The 25,725-nt window shown below is 43.8% G+C and overlaps 1 protein-coding gene across 1 annotated transcript in view; it reads right to left on the bottom strand.

Moving 5' to 3' along the window:
- The window catches only part of galntl6 (polypeptide N-acetylgalactosaminyltransferase like 6), an 832,913-nt gene that overhangs the window by 59,448 nt on the left and 747,740 nt on the right, over positions 1–25,725 (bottom strand). Inside the window, exon 10 of the mRNA XM_060833907.1 lies at positions 15,899–16,015. Coding sequence (XP_060689890.1) covers positions 15,899–16,015 — 117 coding nt within the window. The remainder of the gene's footprint in view (positions 1–15,898; positions 16,016–25,725) is intronic.

Below are 25,725 nucleotides of genomic sequence, written 5' to 3'. Positions count from 1 at the left end.
AAGAATTTGTTGAGCTGCCGTCTTCAACCGTGTAGCTATGTGCTACAGTTACACCCCCAATATTGTCTGTGAGGAAGTTTCAGCATTTTGATCCAGTGACAAGGAAGGGACAACAAAACTAAACAAAAGTTGACTCACTTCTGTACCATCACTGATGAACTCAGGATATGTCCAAGTGTTTCGTCACCAGTGAAGCTCTTTTTTGAAGTGCTGCTGTACCCATAAGGAAACTCAGCAGCCAATCAGAACACAACTTCCCACTAACAGAAATCTAACAGCAATCAAGCAGATCATCTGCTTCCGTAATGTTGATTGAGGGATAAATATTGGCCAAGTGAATGAGGAGAGATCCCTTGCCCACGGGATATGAAATGATGCCTACATTGAACACCTCATTTCACTCCAACAGTTTAACCCTCCTTCATTCCAGCACTGGCCAATCAGCTCAACAAGGTAAAAACAATGACTGCAGATGCCTGGAAACCAGATTCTGGATCAGTGGTGCTGGAAGAGCACAGCAGTTCAGGCAGCATCCAAAGTGCAGCGAAATCGACGTTTTGGGCAAAAGTCCTTCATCAGGAATGAAGCTTCATCAGCTTAACAAGACTTGTCAAGAAAAACTTGAAAGTACAAGCCCGGCACCTCTCAGTTCCAAAGAACAGTTGTATTGGACTCAAAACGTCAAATCTGTTTCTCTCTTCACAGGTGCTGCTATAGGAAGGATGTTATGAAAGTTTCAGAAACGATTCACAATGATGTTGCTTGGGTTGGAGGGTTTGAGCTATAGGGAGAGGCTGAATAGCCTGGGGCTGTTTTCCTTGGAACATCAGAGTCTGAGGGGGTGACCTTTTAGAGGTTTATAAAATCATGACAGGCATGAATAGGATAAATAGATGAGTTTGCAGGAGTCCAGAACTAGAGGGCATGGTTTAGGGTAAGGGGAAAAATTTAAAAGGGATGTAAGGAGTAACTTTTTCATGCAGAGACTGGTGTGTGTATGGAATGAGCTGCAAGAGGAAGTGGTGGAGGCTGGTAAAATTACACCATTTTAAAGGCATCTGGATGAGCATATGAATAGGAAGGGTTTAGAGAGATATGGGCCAAGTGCTGGCAAATGGGACAAAATTAATTTAGGATATCTGGTAGGCATGGGCAAGTTGGACTGAAGGGTCTGTTTCCATTCTGTACGTCTCTATGACTCTCTGACTCTATGCCCTGCTAAGTTTCTCCAGCTTTCTCCATGTTTGTTTCAGATTTCCAGCATCTACAATGTATTTTTTTGCTGTTACCCCAAGACTTGTGTCTGCTACTTACATACATTGTTAAAATCTCACTGTGGATGTAGATGTAAGTTGCTATTTTGTCTTAGATTTCCCATTTCTCTCTCCTTTCCTTTTAAGGCACTCCTTATAACCTATCCCATTAATCAAGTTTGCTTCAGACCTGTGGCTCAGTGTTAACGCTTGCTTGAGGAAGGTCCTTTGAAAAACCTTGGGACATTTCTCCCATGATGAAGCTGCCAAATAAATGCAAAAAGGGTGAAACATTTACAATAAAATTAGTTACAGGGAGTCAATACAGGATTTTAAATGTGATTTGTTCCTGGAGAACTTAAACCTGGCTCAGATATGCAATTGAAATAAAAGCTATGTGATTTCAAGACTGCATTGTACAGGCTACAAACGGGATTTTCAAATATTTGCCTTGGGGGAGTCTGCATAAGTAGGTTGGCTACAGATGGGTCAATGTCCTTGTCAGTCGGTGGGGAGGGGAATGGCTTGGTACTGCCATCTTCTGGAAGTACACAGTACTCCAGCCATTGTTCGAATATAAACATGATGTAGAGGTGCTGCTGTTGGACTGAGGTGGACAAAGTTAAAAATCACACAATACTAGGTGTTCTATGATTTTTAACTGAATATTTACAATGCAATCCAACAATAGTTAGAAGGAACAAAAATAGAAATTGCTGGAAAAGCTCAGCAGGTCTGGCAGCATCTGAGGAGAGAAACCTGAGTTAATGTTTCAGGGTTGGTGACCCTTCCTCAGAACTGATGGTAAGTGGGAAAATGTTGGCTTATATGCGGAAGATAGGGTAGGGGAGGGGGTAAGGTAAATGATAGGTGGAGATAGAGCCCAAAGAGATAGAGAAGAAGAGTTAGTCAGATAAAGAAGTAGATACAATCTGGCTGGAAGGGTGAGTACCTGTTAATGGAGACTGTTAGTAGCTAACAATAGGTTGTGTATAATAGCAGATCATGTGATAACAAGACCTGGTGTGTGGGGATGGGGGCTAGGACATGGGGGATGTTCAAGCCCTAAAATTATTGAACTCGATATTGAGTCTGGACAGCTGCAGGATTCCCAAGTGGAAAATGAAATGCTGTTCCTCCTGTTTATATTGAACTTCATTGGAGCATTGCAGCAAGCCTGAGACAGAGATGTTGGCCAGGGAACAGTGTGGTGTATTGAAGTGGCGATTTGAGCCCAGCAGTAAACTATTTATAAAATATTCAATTGGATTCTAGCATTGCGTGTATATCCCTAATTTCCATTGAGAAAGTGATGATGGACTGCTTTCTTGAACCGGCACCCTCTAAATGTAGTTAGGAAGGGAGTTCCAGCATTGTCACCCAGAGACAGGAATGGAACTGCTCCCTGGTGCACTCATGGTAACACCTTGATGCACCAACCAATCAGCATCACTTTTTCAATCAGTATGAAGTGTTGTTTCCTCTGTAATTTGACATTCTTGTGTCTAATGAGTGCAAGATGTAAAGCTTTCACAGCATAGATCTTTTCTCAGCGGTACTTAATGCCAATATAGTTCCAAGATTGGTGTATGACTCAGAGGGCAGCTGATGGGTGTTCCCATGTATCTGCTGCTCTTGTCCTTCCAGATGGTTGAGGTGACAGGTTTGGAAGGTGCTGCTACTTCTTAAAATTCATTCACAGGATGTGCATGTCACTGGCTGAGCCAGCAATTATTGTCCATCCCTAATTGCCCAGAGGGCAGTTAAGAGTCAACAACACCGCTGTGAGTCTGGAGTCACATGTTGTTCAGACCAGGTCAGAATGGCAGTTTTCTTCTCTAAAGGACATCACAGTGAACCAGAAAGGTTGTGGAGAAAGTGAGGACTGCAGATGCTGGAGATCAGAGCTGAAAATGTGTTGCTGGAAAAGGGCAGCAGGTTAGGCAGCATCCGAGGAGCAGGAGAGTTGACGTTTTGAGCATGAGCTGCATGACCAGCTATGCTTTTCCAGCACCACACTCTTTGATTCACACCCTTTTAAGTTTGCTTGCAATCTGTGCGTCTCACGGGTGGCTAGAGTAGTTGCAGCTGAGGCAGAAACAGGCCTGGGAAGGTGGCATGCTTCTGGTCTGCGATTATCCCACTCTGATTAAGTCCCCCCTTCCTCCTTTGAGGACTATTACCCCAAGGACCAGAAGATTCTGCCTATTAAACTCTGCTTTTCCCTCCACAGTTGCTGCCTGACAGGCTGAGCCATTTCTGAAATGGAATTAAAATTGGAGATAAATTTTCAGCATCTGTTGTATTTTGGTCTTGAGTTATTTTGAAAGTCCAGTCACTATTGCTTGAGTTTACAGTGGATAGATCATGGGCAATCGGCGAGGTGGGCATTAAGAGTAGTCATGTCAGGCAGTAATGAAGACATGAAAGAGAGTTGCAACTTTAACCGAGCTGAGACATGAGCAAAATCTGGTGATGTCAGAGATGTGGAAACAGGTAATCCAGGTGATGGCATGGAAAAGTATTTGGATGTCATTGCTAGGTCAAATAATACCCTTACTGACGTGACCTTATTAAGGTTAAAAGCCTGAGTGTATCTTTTTTTCACTTTACCAATCTCCACAGTGAGGATTTGCCTTTATTGCTGTTGTCTGCATTTGGATAACCAGAACTGTACACAGAGCCCTTGTTGGCAATGCTATGTCTGACATTAGCAAGACTTTCAGGGAACTTGGGAACTCAATCGATTTGGTAACATAACCCAGCTTCAACTTTGCTTTGCTCATCTTGCTGCCACGTATTGTTTGGCTGGTGACTGACAATCAATAAACCATCCACCCTTCCCCCATTCTCTGCAGAAAAAAAATTGCTTGCTTTTTTTGCAATAAAACGACCCAGCCCTTTATCCTACAGCTAGGATAAGTTGCATTATTAACAGATTGAATCAGAAGCAGCATTTATACTTCCTTGTAGCCTGAACAAACTGCGAGAAATAGCTGACATAAGGTGACATTCATTAATGAAGCAGTAAGCTTCCATGTGCATCCAAAATCTAAAACTGTATCTTTTGCTTTTCTTGCTTCAGTTGGAAATTGCAGAACTCAGCAGAGACAAGATTCTTAACCCTTGAGATGCCAAGCGGGTGGACATGCCAATGTGAAAATGTGTGCTGGAGCTTGGTGTACTGTTCCCCATGTTGTGTGAGGGCATCAGTACCCTGAAGCAACCTTGTGATGATGTCATCAAGCTGCATATCAATGAGCATAAACAGCAGAGCATGGCTGGACTTAAAACAGACTCAAACACTAGGACAAGTTGGGAAATATCAGTTTGGGATGATTCATTGGATCTCTCTCTCGCTCACACACACACACACACACACAAATTGATTAGTTACTGCTTAACGTATCAATATGACAGAGCCTGGTATATGATTGCCATGCAAAGAGTATTTCGTATGAAAGTTTAAGCCAGAAAACAATCCTTAAAGTCAAGGACATCTCTTCAATCAGTCTGTTTTGAAGCCTGCTCGTAGTGTGTCATCAAAACAGACAATAAACGACCTCACTTCCGAGGTCACTTCCCGCGAAGAGCTTTGCAGGAATTTTCCAGGCAGCTTATGGGCTCTCTGAAACTTTGGATTCAATGTCAGTTCCCTGGATGTGACTGATAGTCTGATCTGGGGAGTCAGTGCCTCAGGCAGAGTTTGAGACTTCCCTGTTTGCTGTAGAGTCCACTGTTTTTGTCGTTTATATCAATGACTGAGATGAGGCATGGTTAATAAGTTTGTGGATGACACCAAAATTATATAGTAGACAGAGAAGGCTACCTTAGAGTACTACGAGATCTTGATTAGCTGGGCCAATGGGCCAGGAGTGACAGATAGATTTTAATTTAGATAAATGTAAAATGTTGTTATAAGGGGAGGCTGGATAAGCTGGGACTTTTCTCCCTGGAGTATAGGAGGCACAGAGGTGATCTTGTAGACGTTTATTAAATCATAAAAGGCATAAATAAGGTGAATAGCAAAGATTATTTCCCCAGAGCATTGATTTAAGGTGAGAGGGGAAAGATTTAAAAGGGAACTGAGGGGCAACATTTTTACACTGAGGTTGGTGTGTGTATGGAACAAGCTGCCAGAGGAAGTGGTAGAGCCGAATACAATTACAAAATTTAAAAGACGTTTGGACATGTACTTAGATTGGAAGGGTTTAGAGCAGACCTGGGTATTTTATGGCCTGCAGGCCATATCCAGCCCTTTGGTCGTTCATGTCTGGCCCGCATGAGGTCAATCTTAAATTAGAACATAAATGAAAAAGTATTGACACCAGGCAAGCAATACAACGGTGTTGTTTTTGTTTTGAAAGGAATGCTTTTTTTATTTACATATGGAAGCACATGCATGTGTGTGTGCATATGAACAACAAAGTAGAGCAGCACGGTGGCACAGTGGTTAGCACTGTTGCCTCACAGTGCCAGAGACCCGGGTTCAATTCCCGCCTCAGGCAACTGTCTATGTGGAGTTTGCACATCCTCCCCATGTCTGCATGGGTTTCCTCTGGGTGCTCTGGTTTCCTCCCATAGTCCAAACATGTGCAGATTAGGTGATTTGGCCATGCTAAATTGCCCATAGGTTAGGTGAAGGGGTAAATGTAGGTGAATGGGTCTGGGTGGGCTGCTGTTCGGAGGGTCAGTGGGGACTTGTTGGGCCGAAGGGCTTGTTTCCACAGTGTAAGTAATCTAATCTAAAGTGATGCTTGCTGGCTAGCCCTCAAAATGTCAGCTCATGCCAAAAAAAGGAAGGTTGATACAGAATGCCACGTTTTTAACAAGACATGGACTGCTAGATATTTATTTACAGAAATCGGAGGTAAAGCCGTGTGCTTGGTTTGTGGTGCACAGGTCGCTGTGTTCAAGGATTATAATTTGAATTGCCATGACATGACCAAACACGCCGAGAAGTACAACAACTTGTCTGATCAAGAGCGGGCAAAGGAGTCGGGTGCTGTGCGAGCTAAACTGCATAAACAGCAAAGACCTTTTCCTAAACTTCACATATCCAGAGATGCAGCTGTAAAGACAAGTTATGTCATATCCCACAAAATCGCCAGAAACAGTCAACCGTTTTCTGATGGAGAGCTTATTAAGGCGTGCTTGTTAGACTCTGCAGAACTAATATGCCCGGAGAAAAAGGAGGCATTTGAGAATGTGCCCCCCTCCCAACGCACTGTAATGAGAAGGATTGGGGACATTGTGAGAAATCTGGAGCTTCAGCTGCAGTACAGAGCGGTCAACTTTGACTTTTTTTCCTTGGCTTTGGATGAGAGCTGTGACATACGTGACACAGGCCAGCTACTCATCTTCGTATGTGGGATAACTACGGACTTTAAAATCACGGAGGAGCTGGCAGCCATGCAGTCAATGAAAGGAACAACAACTGGTAATGATTTGTTCATGGAGGTAAATGCATGTTTGGACACGTTGGGACTAAAATGGGACAAGCTGGTGGGTGCGGCAACGGATGGTTGTCCAAATCTAACGGGAAAATATGTTGGACTCTTAAAGAGAATGCAGGATAAAGTGACAGAAATTGGTATTTTTGCACTGTATTATACATCAGGAACTATTGTGTAAGTCAGTGTTAAAAATTAACCATGTGGTTGATGTTGTAACTAAAATAGTTAACTTCATCAGGGCAAGAGCTTTGAATCACAGGCAGTTTGTTGCACTTTTGGAGGAAAATGAGACTGAACATCGTGACATAGGCTACCACACAGCTGTCAGGTGCCTCAGCCTGGGCAAAATGCTGAAAAGTGTATGGGACCTGAGAGAAGAGATGCAAGATTTCTGTGTGAAGAAAGGGAATGGCATTCCACAGCTTTCAGCTGCAGACTGGATTGCAGACCTTGGTTTTGCTGTTGATGTGACTGCACTTATGAATGAACTAAATGTGAAACTGTAGTGCAAGGGCCTTTTTGTGCATGAAATGTACAAATTGGCGAAGGCTTTTATGAGAAAATTGCAGCTTCTCTCAAGCCAAATGGAGGACAACATTCTCACCCAATTGCCAACACTGAAGGAAGCCGCACTTTCAGCTGATCACCTCCACAGGTACTCATCTATGTTAGAAGCTCTGCATGGTGAATTTTCAAGGCGATTTCAAGGCTTTAAAATGGTTGAGAATGAAATGCACATGATTTTTTTCCCCATTTACATGCAATGTGGAGAATGCACCTAATGATGTTCAGCTTGAACTCATTGACCTGCAGTTTGACACACTTCTGGCAGAGTACTTTAGGTCAGTCTCACTGCTTGATTTTTACTCTTCCCTCAAAGAGGAGAACTTTCCACACGTGAGGAGGCATGCTCAGAAGATTCTAGTCCTCTTTGGATCTACCTATATATGCAAACAGACATTCTCAGTGATGAAGTTCAACAAACCCAAATCCTGATCCTCTATCACTGATGATCACCTCTCAGCTGTCCTTCGCATATCCACCTCAGACATTTAACCAGATTTCAGTGCACTTGTTCAAGCCCAAAACAGACTGGATTTTTCTCACTAAACAAGTAAAATGAACTGAAAAACATCAAAAGCACTTATTGCTTTTTGTATAGCGTTGTTTGTTGTTTGTAATACTGAACAATAACAAAACAACTTTTCATTGTTGGTTTGTGAGATTAACATGTTAAAAATAAAATGAAATACTGAAATTATTGTTTTTACTGTTTATTTCTTCTATATTTGACCTACTCCACAATTTCATATCTTTATTGTAACAGAATATCCTTATTCTTTTGATTATAAGTTTCAGTGCAAAACTATATAATTTAGTACTTTTTACAATGGGAGAAAATTAATACTGAGCAGAGTTATGTTCAACTTGTTGTTGGTTCAGCCCTTCAACAGAACTCAGGTTTCTCATGTGGCCCCTTGGAAGAATTAATTGCCCACCCCTGGTTTAGAGGGATATGGGCCAAGTGGGATTCGTTCAGTTTTGGAAACCTGGTCAACATGGATGAGTTGGACCAAAGGATCTGTTTCTGTGCTGTGTGATTTTATGACTCTGTGGAGCCACGGACTGCCTTGTGGTGGAGTTCCTCTATCGCATCGCTGACTCCTGCTGCTGAGGCTAATTTTAATGGAGAGATTTACAACGTTGGAGAGAATGCTCTCTCTCTCTCTCTCTCTCTCTCTCTCTCGCTGTCTCTGTCTCTCTCACAGACCTGAAAAGAAAGTGTTTTGCATTTTCCAAGCTGGAAGTCTCCTGCTAGCCCTCCAGCATTAAGAGTTTGTCATTCTTAACAATGAGCCTGTCCCGTGGTCACTTGAGAGAAAATCACTGTTCCCTGTTTAGTGCAGGGATTCTGACTCAAACGTGCCATTGGAGTCTTAACCTGAACAACAAAATCCTGCTTGTCAATTAGGTTTAGAAATAGGAGGCGATTAGAAATAGACCCAGGTAATGGTGACCAGGGTTAAAATCTTGCATGGCAGATGATAGAATTTGAAATCAATAAAAACAAATCTGGGATGAAGAGTGTAATGATGGCCATGAATACATTGTCAATTGTCAGGAAAAACCTATCTGGTTCACTAACGTCCTGTTTAGGGAAGGAAACTGCCATCCTTACCTGGTCTGGCCTACATGTGACTCCAGATCAACAGCAACGTGATTGACTATTAACTAACTATCCACTGGGCAATTAGGGATGGGCAATAAATGCTGGCCTGGCCAGTGACACCCTGGTCATCAGCATAATGATCTGTGCTCCATGTACTGCAATACTAACTCTTTTACAAAACCATTCCATGCAGCAGGAGAAATACATGTCTGTGGTTACCCAAGACCACATATTAAAGAATCCCTTCAAGGTGGAAACAGGCCATTCAGCCCTTCAACGAGCATCCCACCTAGTCCCATTCCCTTACAATTCCCATGGCTAATCCACCTAGCCTGCACATCTCTGGCACTTTAGCACAGCCAATCCACCTAACTTCCATATCTTTGGATTTTGGAAGGAAACTGGAGCACCTGGAAAACCCCACACATACACAGGGAGAATATGCAAAGTCCACGTAGACAATCGCCTGAGGGTAGAATTGAACCCAAGTCGCTGAGGCAACAGTGCTAACCACTGAGCCACTACGTAGCCACATTCTTAAGACCCTCTGGTTGGAGACTGGACACCTCAACTTGTACACTGCAAAAATGAAGGATCTGTCCATTTCCAGTATATTCATTTGCAGTATTATATGTATTTTTTCACACTGATTTTTCCCTCTAGGCACACTGACATGTTGCCAGGATGGATCCGTGCTGCAATGGAATGTCAGTCTGCCTCAAACTTCTAGCCTTTTCCTCCAGTCAAGTAAATCTTCTCTGTTTAATCTCCAAAGGCCTATGGCTCGGTTCTGTTATTCTTAATCCCTAAACCCAATTATAAACTTAGTTTCAATTCCATTGATGGCCAGCACCCAGAGGGCTTTAGAGGTCATTTCTCCCAGTCTTTATGAAGCAATGTTTCCTGAGGTCAAGCCTGAGTGGTTTCACTCCAATTTTAGATCCATTCTTTTTTGTTTCAAACTAAGGGGGCGATTGTTTAAAACAGAGACACACACAATTGTTTTCTTGTTCACAGAACATAGTGAATTTCAGAAACTCTTCACCTCAAAGGGCAGTAAGCAGATTCTCTGAACATTTTTTTTAGGGCAGATGGTAAAGATTCTAAATAAACAAACAGGTGAAAGGTTTCCAGTGGGAAGCTAGAATAGTTAGATCTGAATTGAATTTATTGTTACGTGTACCGAGGCACAGTGAAAAGCTTTGTCTTGCAAGCAATACAGGCAGATCACAGAGTTAAGTAGCATAGATAGTAAATAATAGGTAAACAGCTGCCATGAACTCAGTTAATAGCAGAAAAGGCTGAAATAGCCTACAGCCTGCTCCTAATCTATATGTAGGTAGTTTATTGCCTTAGACTCCATCAACTGCATCAACTATTTAGAACACCTCAGTTAAATTACCCCTCTGCTATAATAGTGACACAAGCTTGTGTACTTTGCCAATGTTGACCCATTTTAGGGGCTTTGTTTGGAAAATACAGGGCTGGCTGTAATATGCTCCTATTGGGCAAGGTTTGGATTGTGGAGTGGAAATGAGAAATCAGTGGATATCCAGGACACACCTTACCCACCCAACATCCAGCTTTCTTAATAAATATCATTATTGGTTTACAATTAGAGTAAAACCATTCAATAAGGATATATTGACAGATTAACACAAAAAGCAGTGGCAGTTGCCAGCTGCTGTCCCCGGAGCAGCGAGCCCTGGTGCACTACAAGGGCTGCCATCCCTGGAACATAGTGGGCAGTGTGGCCTGGAGAAGCATGTGGGGAAACAACCCAGGAGCAGGGAGTGAGAAACAGCACTGGAGCAGGAAGTGAGGAAACAGCCCTGGAGCAAGGAATGGGATAACAGCCACGGAACAGGGAGAGGGGCAACTGCCCCGGAGCAGGGAATGGGGAAACAGCCCCGGAGCAAGGAATGGGATAACAGACCTGGAACAGGGAATTGGGAAACTGCCCCGGAGCAGGAGAGGGGAAACTGCTCCGGAGCAGGGAGGGAGGAAACAGCCCTGGAGCAGCACATGGGGAAACAGTCCCGGAACAGGGAATGGGGAAACAGTCCCGGAACAGGAAGGGGGGCAACAGTCCCGGAACAGGGAGTGAGGAAATAGTCCCAGAGCAGGGAATGGGGAATCGGTCCTGGACCAGGGAGTGGGGAAACAGCCCTGGAGCAGGGTGAGGGGAAACAGCCCCGGAGCAGGGAGTGGGGACACAGCCCCGGAACAGGGAGTGGGGAAACAGCCCCTGGAACAGGGAGTGGGGAAACAGCCCCTGGAACAGGGAGTGGGGAAATAGCCCCCGGAACAGGGAGTGGGGAAACAGCCCCGGAACAGGGAGTGGGGAAACAGCCCCCGGAACAGGGAGTGGGGACACAGCCCCGGAACAGGAAGTGGGGAAACAGCCCCCGGAACAGGAAGTGGGGAAACAGCCCCCGGAACAGGAAGTGGGGAAACAGCCCCCGGAACAGGAAGTGGGGAAACAGCCCCGGAGCAGGGAGTGGGGAAACAGCCCCCGGAACAGGGAGTGGGGAAACAGCCCCGGAGCAGGGAGTGGGGAAACAGCCCCGGAACAGGGAGTGGGGAAACAGCCCCGGAACAGGGTGTGGGGAAACAGCCCCGGAACAGGGAGTGGGGAAACAGCCCCCGGAACAGGGAGTGGGGAAACAGCCCTGGAACAGGGAGTGGGGAAACAGCCCCGGAACAGGGAGTGGGGAAACAGCCCCCGGAACAGGGAGTGGGGAAACAGCCCCGGAACAGGGTGTGGGGAAACAGCCCCGGAACAGGGAGTGGGGAAACAGCCCCCGGAACAGGGAGTGGGGAAACAGCCCTGGAACAGGGAGTGGGGAAACAGCCCCCGGAACAGGGAGTGGGGAAACAGCCCCTGGAACAGGGAGAGGGGAAACAGCCCCGGAACAGGGAGTGGGGAAACAGCCCCCGGAACAGGGAGTGGGGAAACAGCCCCCGGAACAGGGAGTGGGGAAACAGCCCCCGGAACAGGGAGTGGGGAAACAGCCCCCGGAACAGGGAGAGGGGAAACAGCCCCTGGAAAAGGGAGAGGGGGAACAGCCCCTGGAAAAGGGAGAGGGGGAACAGCCCCTGGAAAAGGGAGAGGGGGAACAGCCCCTGGAAAAGGGAGTGGGGAAACAGTCCCTGGAGCAGGGAGTGGGGAAACAGTCCCCGGAACAGGGAGTGGGGAAACAGCCCCGGAGCAGGGAGAGGGGAAACAGTCCCTGGAGCAGGGAGTGGGGAAACAGCCCCCGGAACAGGGAGTGGGGAAACAGCCCCGGAGCAGGGAGAGGGGAAACAGTTCCGGAACAGGGAGAGGGGAAACAGCCCCTGGAGCAGGGAGTGGGGAAACAGCCCCGGAACAGGGAGTGGGGAAACAGCCCCCGGAACAGGGAGTGGGGAAACAGCCCCTGGAAAAGGGAGTGGGGAAACAGTCCCCGGAACAGGGAGAGGGGAAACAGCCCCTGGAAAAGGGAGTGGGGAAACAGTCCCCGGAACAGGGAGTGGGGAAACAGCCCCTGGAAAAGGGAGAGGGGGAACAGCCCCTGGAAAAGGGAGAGGGGGAACAGCCCCTGGAAAAGGGAGTGGGGAAACAGCCCCCGGAACAGGGAGAGGGGAAACAGCCCCTGGAAAAGGGAGTGGGGAAACAGTCCCTGGAGCAGGGAGTGGGGAAACAGTCCCCGGAACAGGGAGTGGGGAAACAGTCCCTGGAGCAGGGAGAGGGGAAACAGCCCCGGAACAGGGAGTGGGGAAACAGCCCCCGGAGCAGGGCGAGGGGAAACAGCCCCGGAACAGGGAGTGGGGAAACAGCCCCCGGAGCAGGGCGAGGGGAAACAGCCCCGGAACAGGGAGAGGGGAAACAGTTCCAGAACAGGGAGTTGGGAAACAGCCCTGCAGCAGGGAGAGGGGAAACAGTTCCAGAACAGGGAGTGGGGAAACAGTCCCCGGAGCAGGGAGTGGGGAAACAGTCCCCGGAACAGGGAGTGGGGAAACAGTCCCCGGAACAGGGAGTGGGGAAACAGTCCCCGGAACACAGAGCACTTTTGAAATGTCATCATTGCCACAATGTAAATCATTCAGCATTTAATATATCCGCAGTAATATCCATCAACAAATGACAACGCTAATGATCAGGTAATCTATTTTGGTGATGGCAGTTGAAGGAGAAACATTAGCCAGGATATCAGAGGGAGCTGCCTCAGAGCGCCAGGGACCCGGGTTCCTACCTCGGGCAACTGTCTGTGTGGAGTTTGCACATTCTCCCTTTGTCTGAGGGTTAGTGTGGTCCTATTGAGCCACACTGTAGGGAATCTAATCTAATCTAATCTTGTACCTTTCATTCCTCATGCACTTCTCCTTCACAATACATAAGAATTATTTATTGATATATGGAAATAGGTAAATATGTAAATAATTTGCTTTCATATTGTCTCCTTAAAGTAGCGAAGTGTCCAAAGGTGCTAGACAGGAACGTTACCAAACAAAATAAGTTTTAAGAAGTGTCCTGAAGGAGGACATAGGGGAGCATGGGTTAGGGATGGAGGCTTTGACAAGTGGGAAGCCGAGAGAGGCCAGACAGCTGAAAGCATGGTCTCCAAGGCTGTCACAATTTAAATAGGAAATGTGTAAGAATGGAGGATGGGAGGTTATTGGGTACAAGTAACGTGTTACTCCTTTCATCTGAATCAATCAGTGTTATGCAGCCTGGTTCTTATCCCGAGGTTTCTCAATGATAAAAGACCCAACACTAACATTAACTGGGAAGTACAAAGTTAAAAATCACACTACAACAGGTTATGGTCCAACAGGTTTAATTGGAAGCACTAGCTTTCGGAGCGCCGCTCTTTCATCACATGGTTGTGGAGGACACAATTGTAAGACACAAATTTTAAAGCAAAAGTTTACAGTGTGATATAACTGAAAGTATACGTTGAAAAATACCTTGATTGTTTGTTGATAGTTGTGCTTCTTTCATGTGTAAATCACAAAACCTTTTTAAAAAGTTACCTGGTGTTGTGTGATTTTTAACTTTATACACCCCAGTCCAACACCAGCACCTCCAAATCATTAACTGGGAATACCTTCATGTGAAAGGGAAAGAATGGGATGAGGTGGAATTTTGTTTTGTGCCAGTGTGTGGATATTCCTACCAGAATACTGTTTTACCTAGGGAATGAAGCTGGTCAAGAAGTGTGAGGAGGGGATTTTGGGAATAGTGACCATAACTTTGTAAGCTTTAAAGATTTTATGGAAAGGGATAAGAGTACTGCAAAAGATAAGTGTCTAATTTGGGGGAAGGCTGATTTCAATATCATTAGACTGGATCTTGCAAACATAGATTGGGGGCAGTTACTTGCAGGTATATCTACATTTGGAAACTGGGAATCTTTTAAAAATAGTATAGTGAGATTTCAGAGTCAGTGTGTTCCTCTAAAAGTGAATGGCAAGGATAGCAAGTCCAAGGATGCTGGATGTGAAGAGATATCAAGAGTTTGATAATAACGAAGGAAGCATGTATTAGGTACAGAGCTTTAAAAACACAACAGGCCATTCAGAAGTATAGAGAGTGCTTAAGAAAAGAAATTCGGAGGGCAAAGTGGGGTCATGAAACCCAGCTGGGCCCAAAGTGGGCCCATCTTTGGTGGGATTAAGGAAAACCTCAAGATATATTCTCAGTATATTAAGAGCAAGAGGATTACCAGAGAAACAATGTGGCCTATTTGTGATCAAAAAGGCAATCTATGCAATTGAGCCAGAGGACATGGGTGAGGCCTTAAATAAATAATTCTCATCTGTATTCACAGAGGAGAAAAACATTGTGGATATTTCAGTTGGGATGGTGAGATTCAAGAGCATGTTAAAATTAATATTGATATGGATGAGGATAGTGCAGTTGATGTGGTTTACATGGACTTCAGTAAGGCCTTTGAGAAGATTCCACATAGAAGGTTGGTCCAAAAGTTAACAGCCCATGAAATCCAAGACAAATTTGATCGAAAATTGGCTCGCAAAAAGGAGGCAAAGGATGATGGTGGAGGGTTGTTTTTGTAATTGAAGCCTGTGACCATGGTGTAACATTCGGATCGGTGCTAGACCCATGTCGTTTGTTACGTACATTAATGACTTGGATGTGAATGTAGAGGAATAATTAGTACGTTTGTAGATGAAGATTGTGGTATTGTTCACAAAGATGAAGATGATCTTAGATTACATTGATCAGCTGGCAAATTGGGCAGAGTAATGGCAGATGAGATTTAATCCAGATAAATGTGAAGTGATGCACTTTGAGAGTTTAATGTGGAAGGATTTACACAATGAATACACGGCATTACTAAGGAACAAAGAGACCTTGGTCCATACCAGCACAGGTAGACAGGGTGATGAGGAGGCATATGGGATGTTTGCCTTTATTAGCCAGGAAGTAGAATGTAAGAGCAGGGAAGTCTTGTTGCAAATTTATAGAGCATTGGTTCGGCCACAGATGGAACACTGTGTGTAATTCTGATTGACACACTATCTGAAGAATGTGATAGCACTGGAGAGAGTGCAGAAGAGTTTCACCAGAATATTGCCTTGAATGTAAAGTGTCAGTTATGAGGAGAGACGGGATAGGCTGAGTTTGTTTTCCCTGGAGCAGAGCAGACTGAGAGGGGATCTGATTGAGGAATATTAATAATGAGATATAGACAAAGCAGATCATGTGAATCCTTTCTCCATGGCGGATGTGCCTGAGACCAGAGGGCATAAGGAGTATGTATGGTAGGGGGGAATCTGAGGAAAAATGTTTTCACCAGAGGGTGGAAGTGTCTGAGAGAGTGGTGGAGGCAGATATTCTTGCAACATTTAAGTAGCATCTGGATGAGCACTTAACATGCTGGGGAATAGGAGGCTATGGACTAAGTGCAGGTAAATAGGATTCATATGGTTTGGTGTTTGTTGATTGGCATAGACATTTTAGGCCAAAGGACCTGTTTCTATCTGTATGACTCTATGGCTAGACTTTATGGTACCTGCTCATGTGACCATGTTCGTTCCGAGCCATCCTTAATACAGATGTCCAGCCTCAATTCTGCTCCTGTAGCTCCGTGTTTACTGTCCACACACCGGTTCGTAGCAACATTGCGGATCTGGAAGAAACAACAGCAGCACTATCCTTATTTCATCTTGCATGTCACCCTTATGAACAGCAGGCAGTACACTCCAAAAAATTACTCACTGTATTTGAACTGGCTTTGTGATACCTTGAAAGCTTGAAAGCAAATCATCGAATCTGATTACAGAAGGAGACATTCAGGTCATCATGTCTGTATTGGCTCTTTGAAACAGTTGTCCAATTAGTTCCACCCCACATTCTTTCCCTAGTGCTGCAAAGATTTCCATTTCAAGTGGAGTCCAATCCTCTCTTTAAAATTATATTGGAATATAAGTGGGCGGCACGGTGGCACAGTGGTTAGCACTGCTGCCTCACAGCGCCTGAGACCTGGGTTCAATTCCCGCCTCAGGCGACTGACTGTGTGGAGTTTGCACATTCTCCCTGTGTCTGCGTGGGTTTCCTCCGGGTGCTCCGGTTTCCTCCTGCAATCACAAAGATGTGCGTTGACCATGCTAAATTGCCCGTAGTGTTAGGTTAGGGGTATGGGTGGGTTGTGCTTTGGTGGGTCGGTGTGGACTTGTTGGGCCGAAATAAGTAATCTAATCTAAATTCCTCACCATTCTGTCAGACAGTGCATTCCCAGATCTCAACAACTTGCTGTGTAAGAAAGTTCTTGGCTGCACACTGATACGTTTCCCTCAGCTGAAGGTAATAAATTTGTTCTGAATAAAATTGATTGATTTGAAATGCAAATTCTGTTAGTCACTTATGAGTATTTCCATCATTTTTTGTTTTCATATCAGATTTTCAGCATCCAGGGTATTTTGCTCTTAGAAGAAAAACACTTTCGAACAATTTACAGATGGAAACGAGGTAGCTAATTTACATACAGCTCTCGCAAACAATAAAGTGATAATGAACAGCTAATCTGTATTTAGTGATGTAGGTTTACAGTATTGACCAGAACACCAGGGGAAAATGCCTTTAATCTTCTTTGTAGTTCTAGTGGGATGCTTTATGCCCACCTGAGAAAACAGAGGCTTGGTTATTATCTCATCTGAAAGATACTGGATCTGACTGTACAGCACTCTTGAAGTATTGCTCTTGAATTTCAGTCTGGATTATACAGGAGGGTGTACAGGAGGGTTTCCTGTATGTCGAAGTGCCGACAAGAGGGGAGGCCACACTGGATCTGGTGCTTGGTAATGAACCCGGCCAGGTGTTTGATTTAGTTGTAGGTGAGCACTTTGGAGTGCTACAAAGTGCACTTTGTAGCACTTTGCTACATTTAGTTTAGCAATGGGATAGGTACATGCCACAGGTCAAGAGTTATCGACGGGGTAAGGGCAATTATAATGCGATTAGGCAAGAATTAGGATGCATAGAATGGGGTAGCAAAATGCAGGGGATGCAGACAATTGAAATGTGGAGCTGGTTTAAGGAACAGATATTACGTGTCCTTGATAGGTATGTCTCTGTCAGGCAGGGAGGAATTCGTAAGGTAAGGGAACCGTGGTTTACAACAGAAATTGCACTTCTTGTTATGAAGAAGAAGGAGGCTTATGTGTTGATGAGGCAAGATGACTCAGATGAGGCGATGGAGAGTTACAGATCAGCTAGGAAAGATTTAAAGAGAGAGTTAAGAAGAGCAAAGAGAGGGCATGAGCAGTGTTTAGCAAATAGAATAAAGGAGAACCCTAAAGCTTTCTATAGATATGTGAGGAATAAAAGGATGATTAGGGTAGGAATAGGGCCAGTCAAAGATAGAAGTGGGAAGTTGAATGTGGACCGTGTAGAGATTGGAGAGGTGGTAAATGAACATTTCTCATCGGTGTTTACTCAGGAAAAAGAGAATATTGTAGAGGAGAAAAGTGAGGTACGAGATATTAGACTAGAAAGGATTGAGGTTAGTTACGCATAGGTGATATCAATTCTAGAAGGAGTGAAAGTGGACAAATCCCCTGGGTCGGATGGGATTTATCCAAGGATTCTCTGGCAAGCTAGGGAGGAGATAGCAGAGCCTTTGGCTTCGATATTTGAGTCGTCATTGTCTACGGGTTTAGTACCTGAGGACTGGAGGATTGCAAATGTTGTGCCCTTGTTCAAGAAGGGCAGCAGAGATGACCCAGGTAATTATAGACCAGTGAGCCTTACTTCTGTTGCAGGAAAGGTTTTGGAAAGGATTATAAGAGATAAGATTTACAATCATCTAGCAAGCAACAATTTGATTTCAGACAGTCAACATGGTTTCATCAAGGGCAGGTCATGTCTCACAAACCTCATTGAGTTTTTTGAGAAGGTGACCAAGCATGTAGATGAGGGTAGGGCAGTTGACATGGTATACACGGACTTCAGTAAAGCCTTTGATAAGGTTCCACATGGTAGGCTAATGGAGAAGATGCAAAAGCATGGAATTGAGGATAGTTTAGCAGTTTGGATTAGAAACTGGCTTTCTGGAAGAAGGCAGCGAGTGGTGGTTGATGGAAAATATTCAGTCTGGAGTCCAGTTACTAATGGTGTTCCACAAGGATCTGTTTTGGGACCACTGCTGTTTGTCATTTTTATAAATGACTGAGATGCAGGCATAGGTGGGTGGATTAGTAAATTTGCAGACGAGATTAAAGTCAGTGGAGTAGTGACAGTTTGGAAAAATGTTACAGGTTGCAGGGGGACTTGGATAAACTGCAGAATTGGGCTGACAGGTGGCAAATGCAGTTCAATGCAGCTAAATGTGAGGAGATGCACTTTGGGAAGAATAACAGGATGGCAGAGTACTTGGTCAATGGAAAGGTTCTTAGTAGTGTGGATGTGCAGAGGGATCTTGGAGTCCATGCGCATAGATCCCTGAAAGTTGCCATCCGGGTGGACAGTGCTGTTAAGAAGGCATACGGTGTGTTAGGTTTCATTAGTCGAGGGATTGAGTTCCGAAACTGCAATATCATGCTGCAACTATACAAAACGCTGGTGCGGCCACACTTGGAATATTGTGTACAGTTCTGGTCACCCCGTTACAAAAAGGATGTGGAAGCATTGGAAAAGCAGAGGAGATTTACCAGGATGTTGCCTGGTCTGGAGGGAAGGTCTTATGAGGAAAGGCTGAGAGACTTGGGATTTTTCTCATTGGAAAGAAGAAGGCTAAGGAGGGATTTGATAGAGACATACAAGATGACCAGAGGATTAGATAGGGTAGACAGAGAAAGACCTTTTCCTAGGATGATGATGTCAGCGTGTACGAGGGGGCATAACTACAAATTGAGGGGTGACAGATTTAAGACTGATATGAGAGGCACGTTCTTTATGCAGAGAGTGGTAAGGGCGTGGAATGTCCTACCTGCTAAGGCAGTCAACTCAGCCACATTAGGGAGATTTAAACAATCCTTAGATAAGCTCATGGATGATTTTGGGATAGTGAGAAAAGTCCACAGGTCAGCACAACATCAAGGGCCGAAAGGCCTGTTCTGCATGTATTGTTCTATGTTTTAGTTTTGCAAGTCTTGAACACATGACTTCCTGACTCTGAGGCAGGAGTGGTCAGTTTTGAACCACAAGTTGATGGTTTATTTGGGTGATTTCTGGGTTCCTTTTGTAGTAGCCCCAACCTTGATATGTTTATGAGCACTGCTAATTAAAATATCAACAAATCTATCCCAATATTTTTTAATTGTCATTCTCTGGGCACAGGTCTCTTTCCAAGATGTTGTGAACTCCTGGGATGAAGTGATAGAATACATATGCTGAATTCTTAGCCACCTAGGGACAATGGATATTTGGCAGACATGTTGCCCAGTTGGTGTTGCACTCTCTGCCTGTCTTCTGAAGAACTTGGAACTGTCTATGTGAATCAGCAGGTGTTTCTGGGACATCGGAAAGAATTCACAAACCAGGGACAGGTTAATTTTGAGTAGGTGTGGTGACTGGAAAGTGTTCTTGCTTGTTTTCACTACATTGCTGTAGTGACACAAGAAAATCTTGTCTGCCCCTCTTGGTGTTCCCAGTATATTATAAGGCCTGTCCTTCTTTTTCAAAGAAACTGAGGGCTTATTGAGTGTTGTACCATCTGTAACCACTGACAGAACTTTGCAGTGAACAGACTTCAGACTTCAATGCTGAATACAGCATGGGACAGTGGTTAGCACTGCTGCTTTACAGCAGCAGGTGACCCAGGCTACTTTCCAGCCTCAGGCGACCGTGTGGAATCTGTACATTCTCCCTGTGACTGCGTGGGTTTCCTCCCACAGTCCAAAGATGTGCAGGATAGGTGGATTGGCCATGCTAAATTGCCCCATAGTGTCCAAGGGTTGTGCATCCTAGGAAGATTGGCCATATGAAATGCAGGGATAAACTGATTGGGTGGGATGTTTTTCAGAGGGTTGTGTGAACTTGATGGGCTGAATGGCCTGCTTCCACACTGTTGGGATTCTACAAATACAGCAGCATTCCAGATGGACCACATTATCAGCCCTTGGTCATTGTGCAGCTATGTCTCTGACTTTGTACAACTTTCTTTTAAGGGAAACTGCTTTTTTGTGAAGGTTTTCTCACTTTTCATTTGGTTTTAGGGGAAGAAGAACTGTAAGCCATTTTCATCTCATGAGTAATACTTGCCCTGAAAACTTAACATTTGCTTATCACAGCAGATAAAATGGGCAACACTTTAATAAAGGCACACCTAATTTTTTGATAGTTGTCTCCATTATCACTCTTTCTATGGACTTCTTTCAGCAATGTGAGTCCAACCTGCCATTGATTCTCGATGTAGCATTCGAGATATTACTAGTTTCATGGACAGAGAGCTACATTTGTTTTAATGCAGTTGTCATGGACATAATGGGCATTTGGAACAATCATAATGAAGCGCCTTAGCCATTATGTCCCACCAGTGCCTTTGCCATCGATACAAAAAAGCACAGAAGCCTCCTTGGCACCAGGAGCATTTAATCTAGCAGTCAGAGAGATGGTATCCCAGCCAAAGAGGGACAAAGAGAAACCGATGAGTGCCAATACGTCTGGAATAAAACAAAGAAACGGAACAATGGATTAAATGATGGATTAAATGTAATGATGCCGCTAAAGACATCCCAGGAGGAGAAACGTATAGGGAATTAAAGAAGAATGCTGCAAAGTGCACAATGTTAATCCTTCAATGGAGCACCAGTGATAGATTGTACATTGACAATTTCTGAATGATGAAGGGAAGGAATAAAGAACATTGAGAAGAAATGAGCACAGAATGACATTAGTGATGATGAAATTGATTTGACCGTGGGCAAGGTTTCCATTTGAAACATGTCTTCATTCAAATAGTAGAGGACTTTCTTACAAATTTGTTAAATACTAACAATGTGCGGCATTAGGCAGCTATGGCTCAGTACTGAACAAGTGCTGCACTATTGAAGGTGCTGCTCTTCGACAAAATATTAAAGTAAAACCCTATTACCCTCTCAAGCAAATGCAAAATATCCCTAGTACTATTAGAAGAGAGTAGAGGGTTTCTCTGCAGTGTCCTGGCTAATATTTAATCACCTTACCAACATCAATGGAACAAACTATCTGGTAAATATTATGAAAATTGTTTTGTTGGAGTTTATTGTGTGTAAATGTCTTGCTAATGATCCTACATTATAGGAATAAATAAATTTCAAAGGTCCTTCACTGGCTGTAACACACATGGTTGGAGGTTGTGATTGGAGCTATAAAAATACACTTTAAAAGAACAAAAAGGACAAATGGCCCTTTTACCACTGTCACAAACAAAATGGCCCTTTTACCACTGTACCATCAAAAACCAACAAACCACTTCAGCAAACAGCTGAGGAATTTCCAAACCTGTAAAGCTAATTGACAGCATTAAATCAAAGGATTGGAGTTACCGCCACTTCTGTTATAATTATGATTTGAAATTCTCTCTTTTTTATATTAGATAATAGTAATATCCTTCTGTTTGAGTCAGATGGTTGTGTGCCTTTAAAGGTTTTCTTTAGCTGTTTTTCTGACAAATTTATTGAAATGCAGGAAATGTTTAACAGAACAAAATCAGTCATCCAAAAGAGACATTTAAAAAAAACATGAAGTCTTGGTTAATGCTTTAGTGAAACTCTGAGGGAAGTGCAACAGTGTTTGAAGTGCCCTCTGATGGGTAAATATTACATTGAAATTACCTGGCTTTCTTTGAAAGACTTAAAGATCCCACGACATGATTCCAATAAGAGCAGGGAGTCCTCCCTGGTGTCCTGGCCAAAGTGCATTCCATAATGAACTAAAATGCTCTGGTCATTACTTAATCGTTGCCCATGCGGGTTTGCTGTTTGCAAATTGGCTGCTGTGTTTTCCTATGTTCATTAATTCATTGACACACTGTTTCTTCTTTCACCCTATGCAGTCATCATAAAAGTTCCCAACAAATAAATGCAGATTATTTCTTGGCAAATGTGTACTAATGTGATTATTAGCACACATTATAACACCGTTTCATTAATTGATAGTACGGGATTTTATAGACATTGAAAAGGCCACTGACCTAACACATCAGACAGAGAAATTCAGATCTGCTGTCTCATCTTATCCCTAATAGGTTATATTTGATAAAAAAAATGCCCAATATCCATTGGCTTCACCTGCTACCATTCTGGTATTTACACGGTTCAATGATAACAAAGTTGTTTAATTAGAGACAAAACTGAAATTCCTGGAAAAGCTCAGCAGGTCTGGCAGGTTCTGTGGAGAGAGATCAGAGTTTACGTTTGAGGTCTAGTTCTAAGGAAAGATCACTTCACCCGAAACATTTATTCTGATTTCTCCCCACAGATGCTTTTCGGTCTACTGAGCTTTACCAGCAATATCTATTGTTGTCTCTGATTTACAGCATCCACAATGTTTTCGATTTTTATTTGTTGTCTAATTAACTCTCTATCAATAACTCCCTGTTCTATAAGAGTCTGAAAAGAAAATCTCAATGCTGGAGAGCCTCAGATATCATAGGTCCAAAGTTATATGTGTTACGCTCACAATACGTCTTACCTCACTTACTCATACAGTATAGCGATCTCTCAGAATTTGCTGATATCGAGTAACATATAGTGAACGCTGTTAGACAATATCGATTCCTCCCCTTGGCAGTTCAAAAACAGTTTGCATCCTCACCATCTGGAGGTACGAGTTGACAATAGTTCCAAAAAGTAAGGAGGATTCAGTGAATAGACCACAGTCATCTAGTTAACTGATGAATTTTTTTTTTTGATTAGATTAGACTTACAGTGTGGAAACAGGCCCTTCGGCCCAACAAGTCCACACCGACCCGCCGAAGCGCAACCCACCCATACCCCTACATTTACCCCTTACCTAACACTACGGGCAATTCAGCTTGGCCAATTCACCTGACCCGCACATCTTTGTGACTGTGGGAGGAAACCGGAGCACCCGGAGGAAACCCACGCAGACACGGGGAGAACGTGCAAACTCCACACAGTCAGTTGCCTGAGTCGGGAATTGAACCCGGGTCTACAGGCGCTGTGAGGCAGCAGTGCTAACCACTGTACCACCGTGCCGCCCACTAATTTAACAGAGGACAACAGAAAATCAGAGGAATGACAGAGAAGGAAATAACGTGAATGAAAATCAGGCCAAAGTGGAATAAAGAAGGAAAGAAAGACATAATTAAGAAAGAGATAGAAGAGAAGAAAACTAAAGAAGAGAAATGATATGACTTAATATTTTTAATTTGGAAAAGATATCTCTTCAGGAAGGAGACTTCAATGGTTTCAGAAACAGAAGGTGCTCGAAAAGCTCAGCAAGTCTGGTAACATCTGTGAAGAGAAATCAAAGTAAACATTTCGGGCCCGGGTGATCCTTCCTCAGAGCCGACCATTTCTGAACAAATGTTACTGGACCCGAAAGGTAAACTCTGATTTTCCTTCATGGATTTCTCTTCACCTGTTGAGCTTTTCCAGCAACTTCTGTATTTACTTCTGATTTACAGCATCCGCAGATCTTTCGGGTTTTATTGACTTCAATACTTTGTGCACTTCCTGAGCAAGAGAGGCTGAGCAGCATTACAGGAATATCAATCTTATCATTAAAAGGATCCTTTACTGACCTTCACCTTCTGTGGTAAATTTAATTGATATTCAGTGTGCTGCAAGTTCTTGAAAGTTGTGGACACGCTCTAGTTCATGTCAGAGTGATGCAAATTTGTGGTAGTTCACAAGTCATAGAGCATCTTTTCCATGGTGCCAGTTGCTCCCTTATTTGTGAAGTAATTAACAGTTATTCTGCCAGTAAATTCTGGATCATTTTCTGAAAGCTATCTATCTATCTCAATCAAGTTTTTCTTCAGAAGCAAGACCAATAATCTCCTAAACCTTCTTAAAGCATTCACCTGTGACCATTCTTAGTAAATTACCCTTGACTCAGTTACCCTTTCTGTGAAAAATGACCCCCATTACTTTCCTGTTTATTCCTAATGCCCAATGTTTATCTAATGTATTCCCCAGGAACATGAATAGCTCAATGCAGTGAGCAAATTACATTGAATCAATTCCCTTTGTTGTCATGCGTTTCTGGCCGTCAGGGAAAATTAAATCCTGCATTTATGAAACAGCTTTAATATAGAAAAAAATGTCACCTAGGGGAGCATTATCTAATAAAATTTGATTCTAAATCATCTAAGGTAATATGAGGAAAGGTGCTCAAAACCTTGATCAAAGTATTCTTGAGGAGCACCTTAAATCAGGAGGGGTATAGAAGATGGGAGGTTTTGAAAGGATATTGTAGGTATTAAGGCTGAGAACGCAGTTGGAATGTTGCCAAAGGTACAACAACTAAAATCAGAGAGACACGCAAGAAGTTAGAATTAGAGGGCGTGGAGAGATCTCAGAGGGTCATGTGTTTCCGGAAGGTGAATGAGAGGTGTGCAACCAGCTTACTTTCATTGGCCTTTCTTTACAAATGAAGCTCTTAATGCATGTTATAATGAAACAATCATACTCAACATATTTTAAAGTATACAAAGATGGATGACGTATCTCTATTTCAATCAGGAAGGATGGAAGCACAAAGAAATAACATCGCAAGGAGAGGGACAGACTTGGGAGAATGTAACTCACTGTTCATCGCTGACTGACAAGACTTGGCAGCTAACAGCTGCCTTCAGGGCTAAGTACAGCTATTAGCCTATCTAGAGTTGTCATCATGTTGAGAGGTGGTGCACAGTGCGTGGGCTGGACACCATCACATATTAAACAATGTTCCTGGTTTGCGCACGAACACTGAATGCTACATTAATGGTTTGGCCTTAAGCGATAGGGAAAGACCAAGTAAAACTTAATTGTTCACGTAGCACTCCGAGTGAAGGAAAAATAAGGAAGTGCGCATGGTTATTTCAAAAACTCTGGCAAGAAAGTGACCACGTTCATAGAATCACAGAGGTATCATGGAGCAGAGTGTGGCTATGTGGCCCACAGTGGCTGTGTTATCTTGTGCAGGTCTATGATTTAGTGCCTTGCTCCCATTTTTCTGCATACCATTACTATCCAAAAACAAGTCCGTAGCCCTCGTGAATGCTTCAATTGAAACTGCTTTCAGAACATTGGTTCGGTCACTGTTGGAATATTGCATACAATTCTGGTCTCCTTTCAATCGGAAAGATGTTGCGAAACTTGAAAGGGTTCAGAAAGGATTTACAAGGATGTTGCCAGGGTTGGAGGATTTGAGCTACAGGGAGAGGCTGAACAGGCTGGGGCTGTTTTC

This window comes from Hemiscyllium ocellatum, chromosome 2 (assembly GCF_020745735.1).
Source record: "Hemiscyllium ocellatum isolate sHemOce1 chromosome 2, sHemOce1.pat.X.cur, whole genome shotgun sequence".
NCBI lineage: Eukaryota > Metazoa > Chordata > Chondrichthyes > Orectolobiformes > Hemiscylliidae > Hemiscyllium > Hemiscyllium ocellatum.
This window is presented reverse-complemented; position numbering and strand designations above follow the sequence as displayed.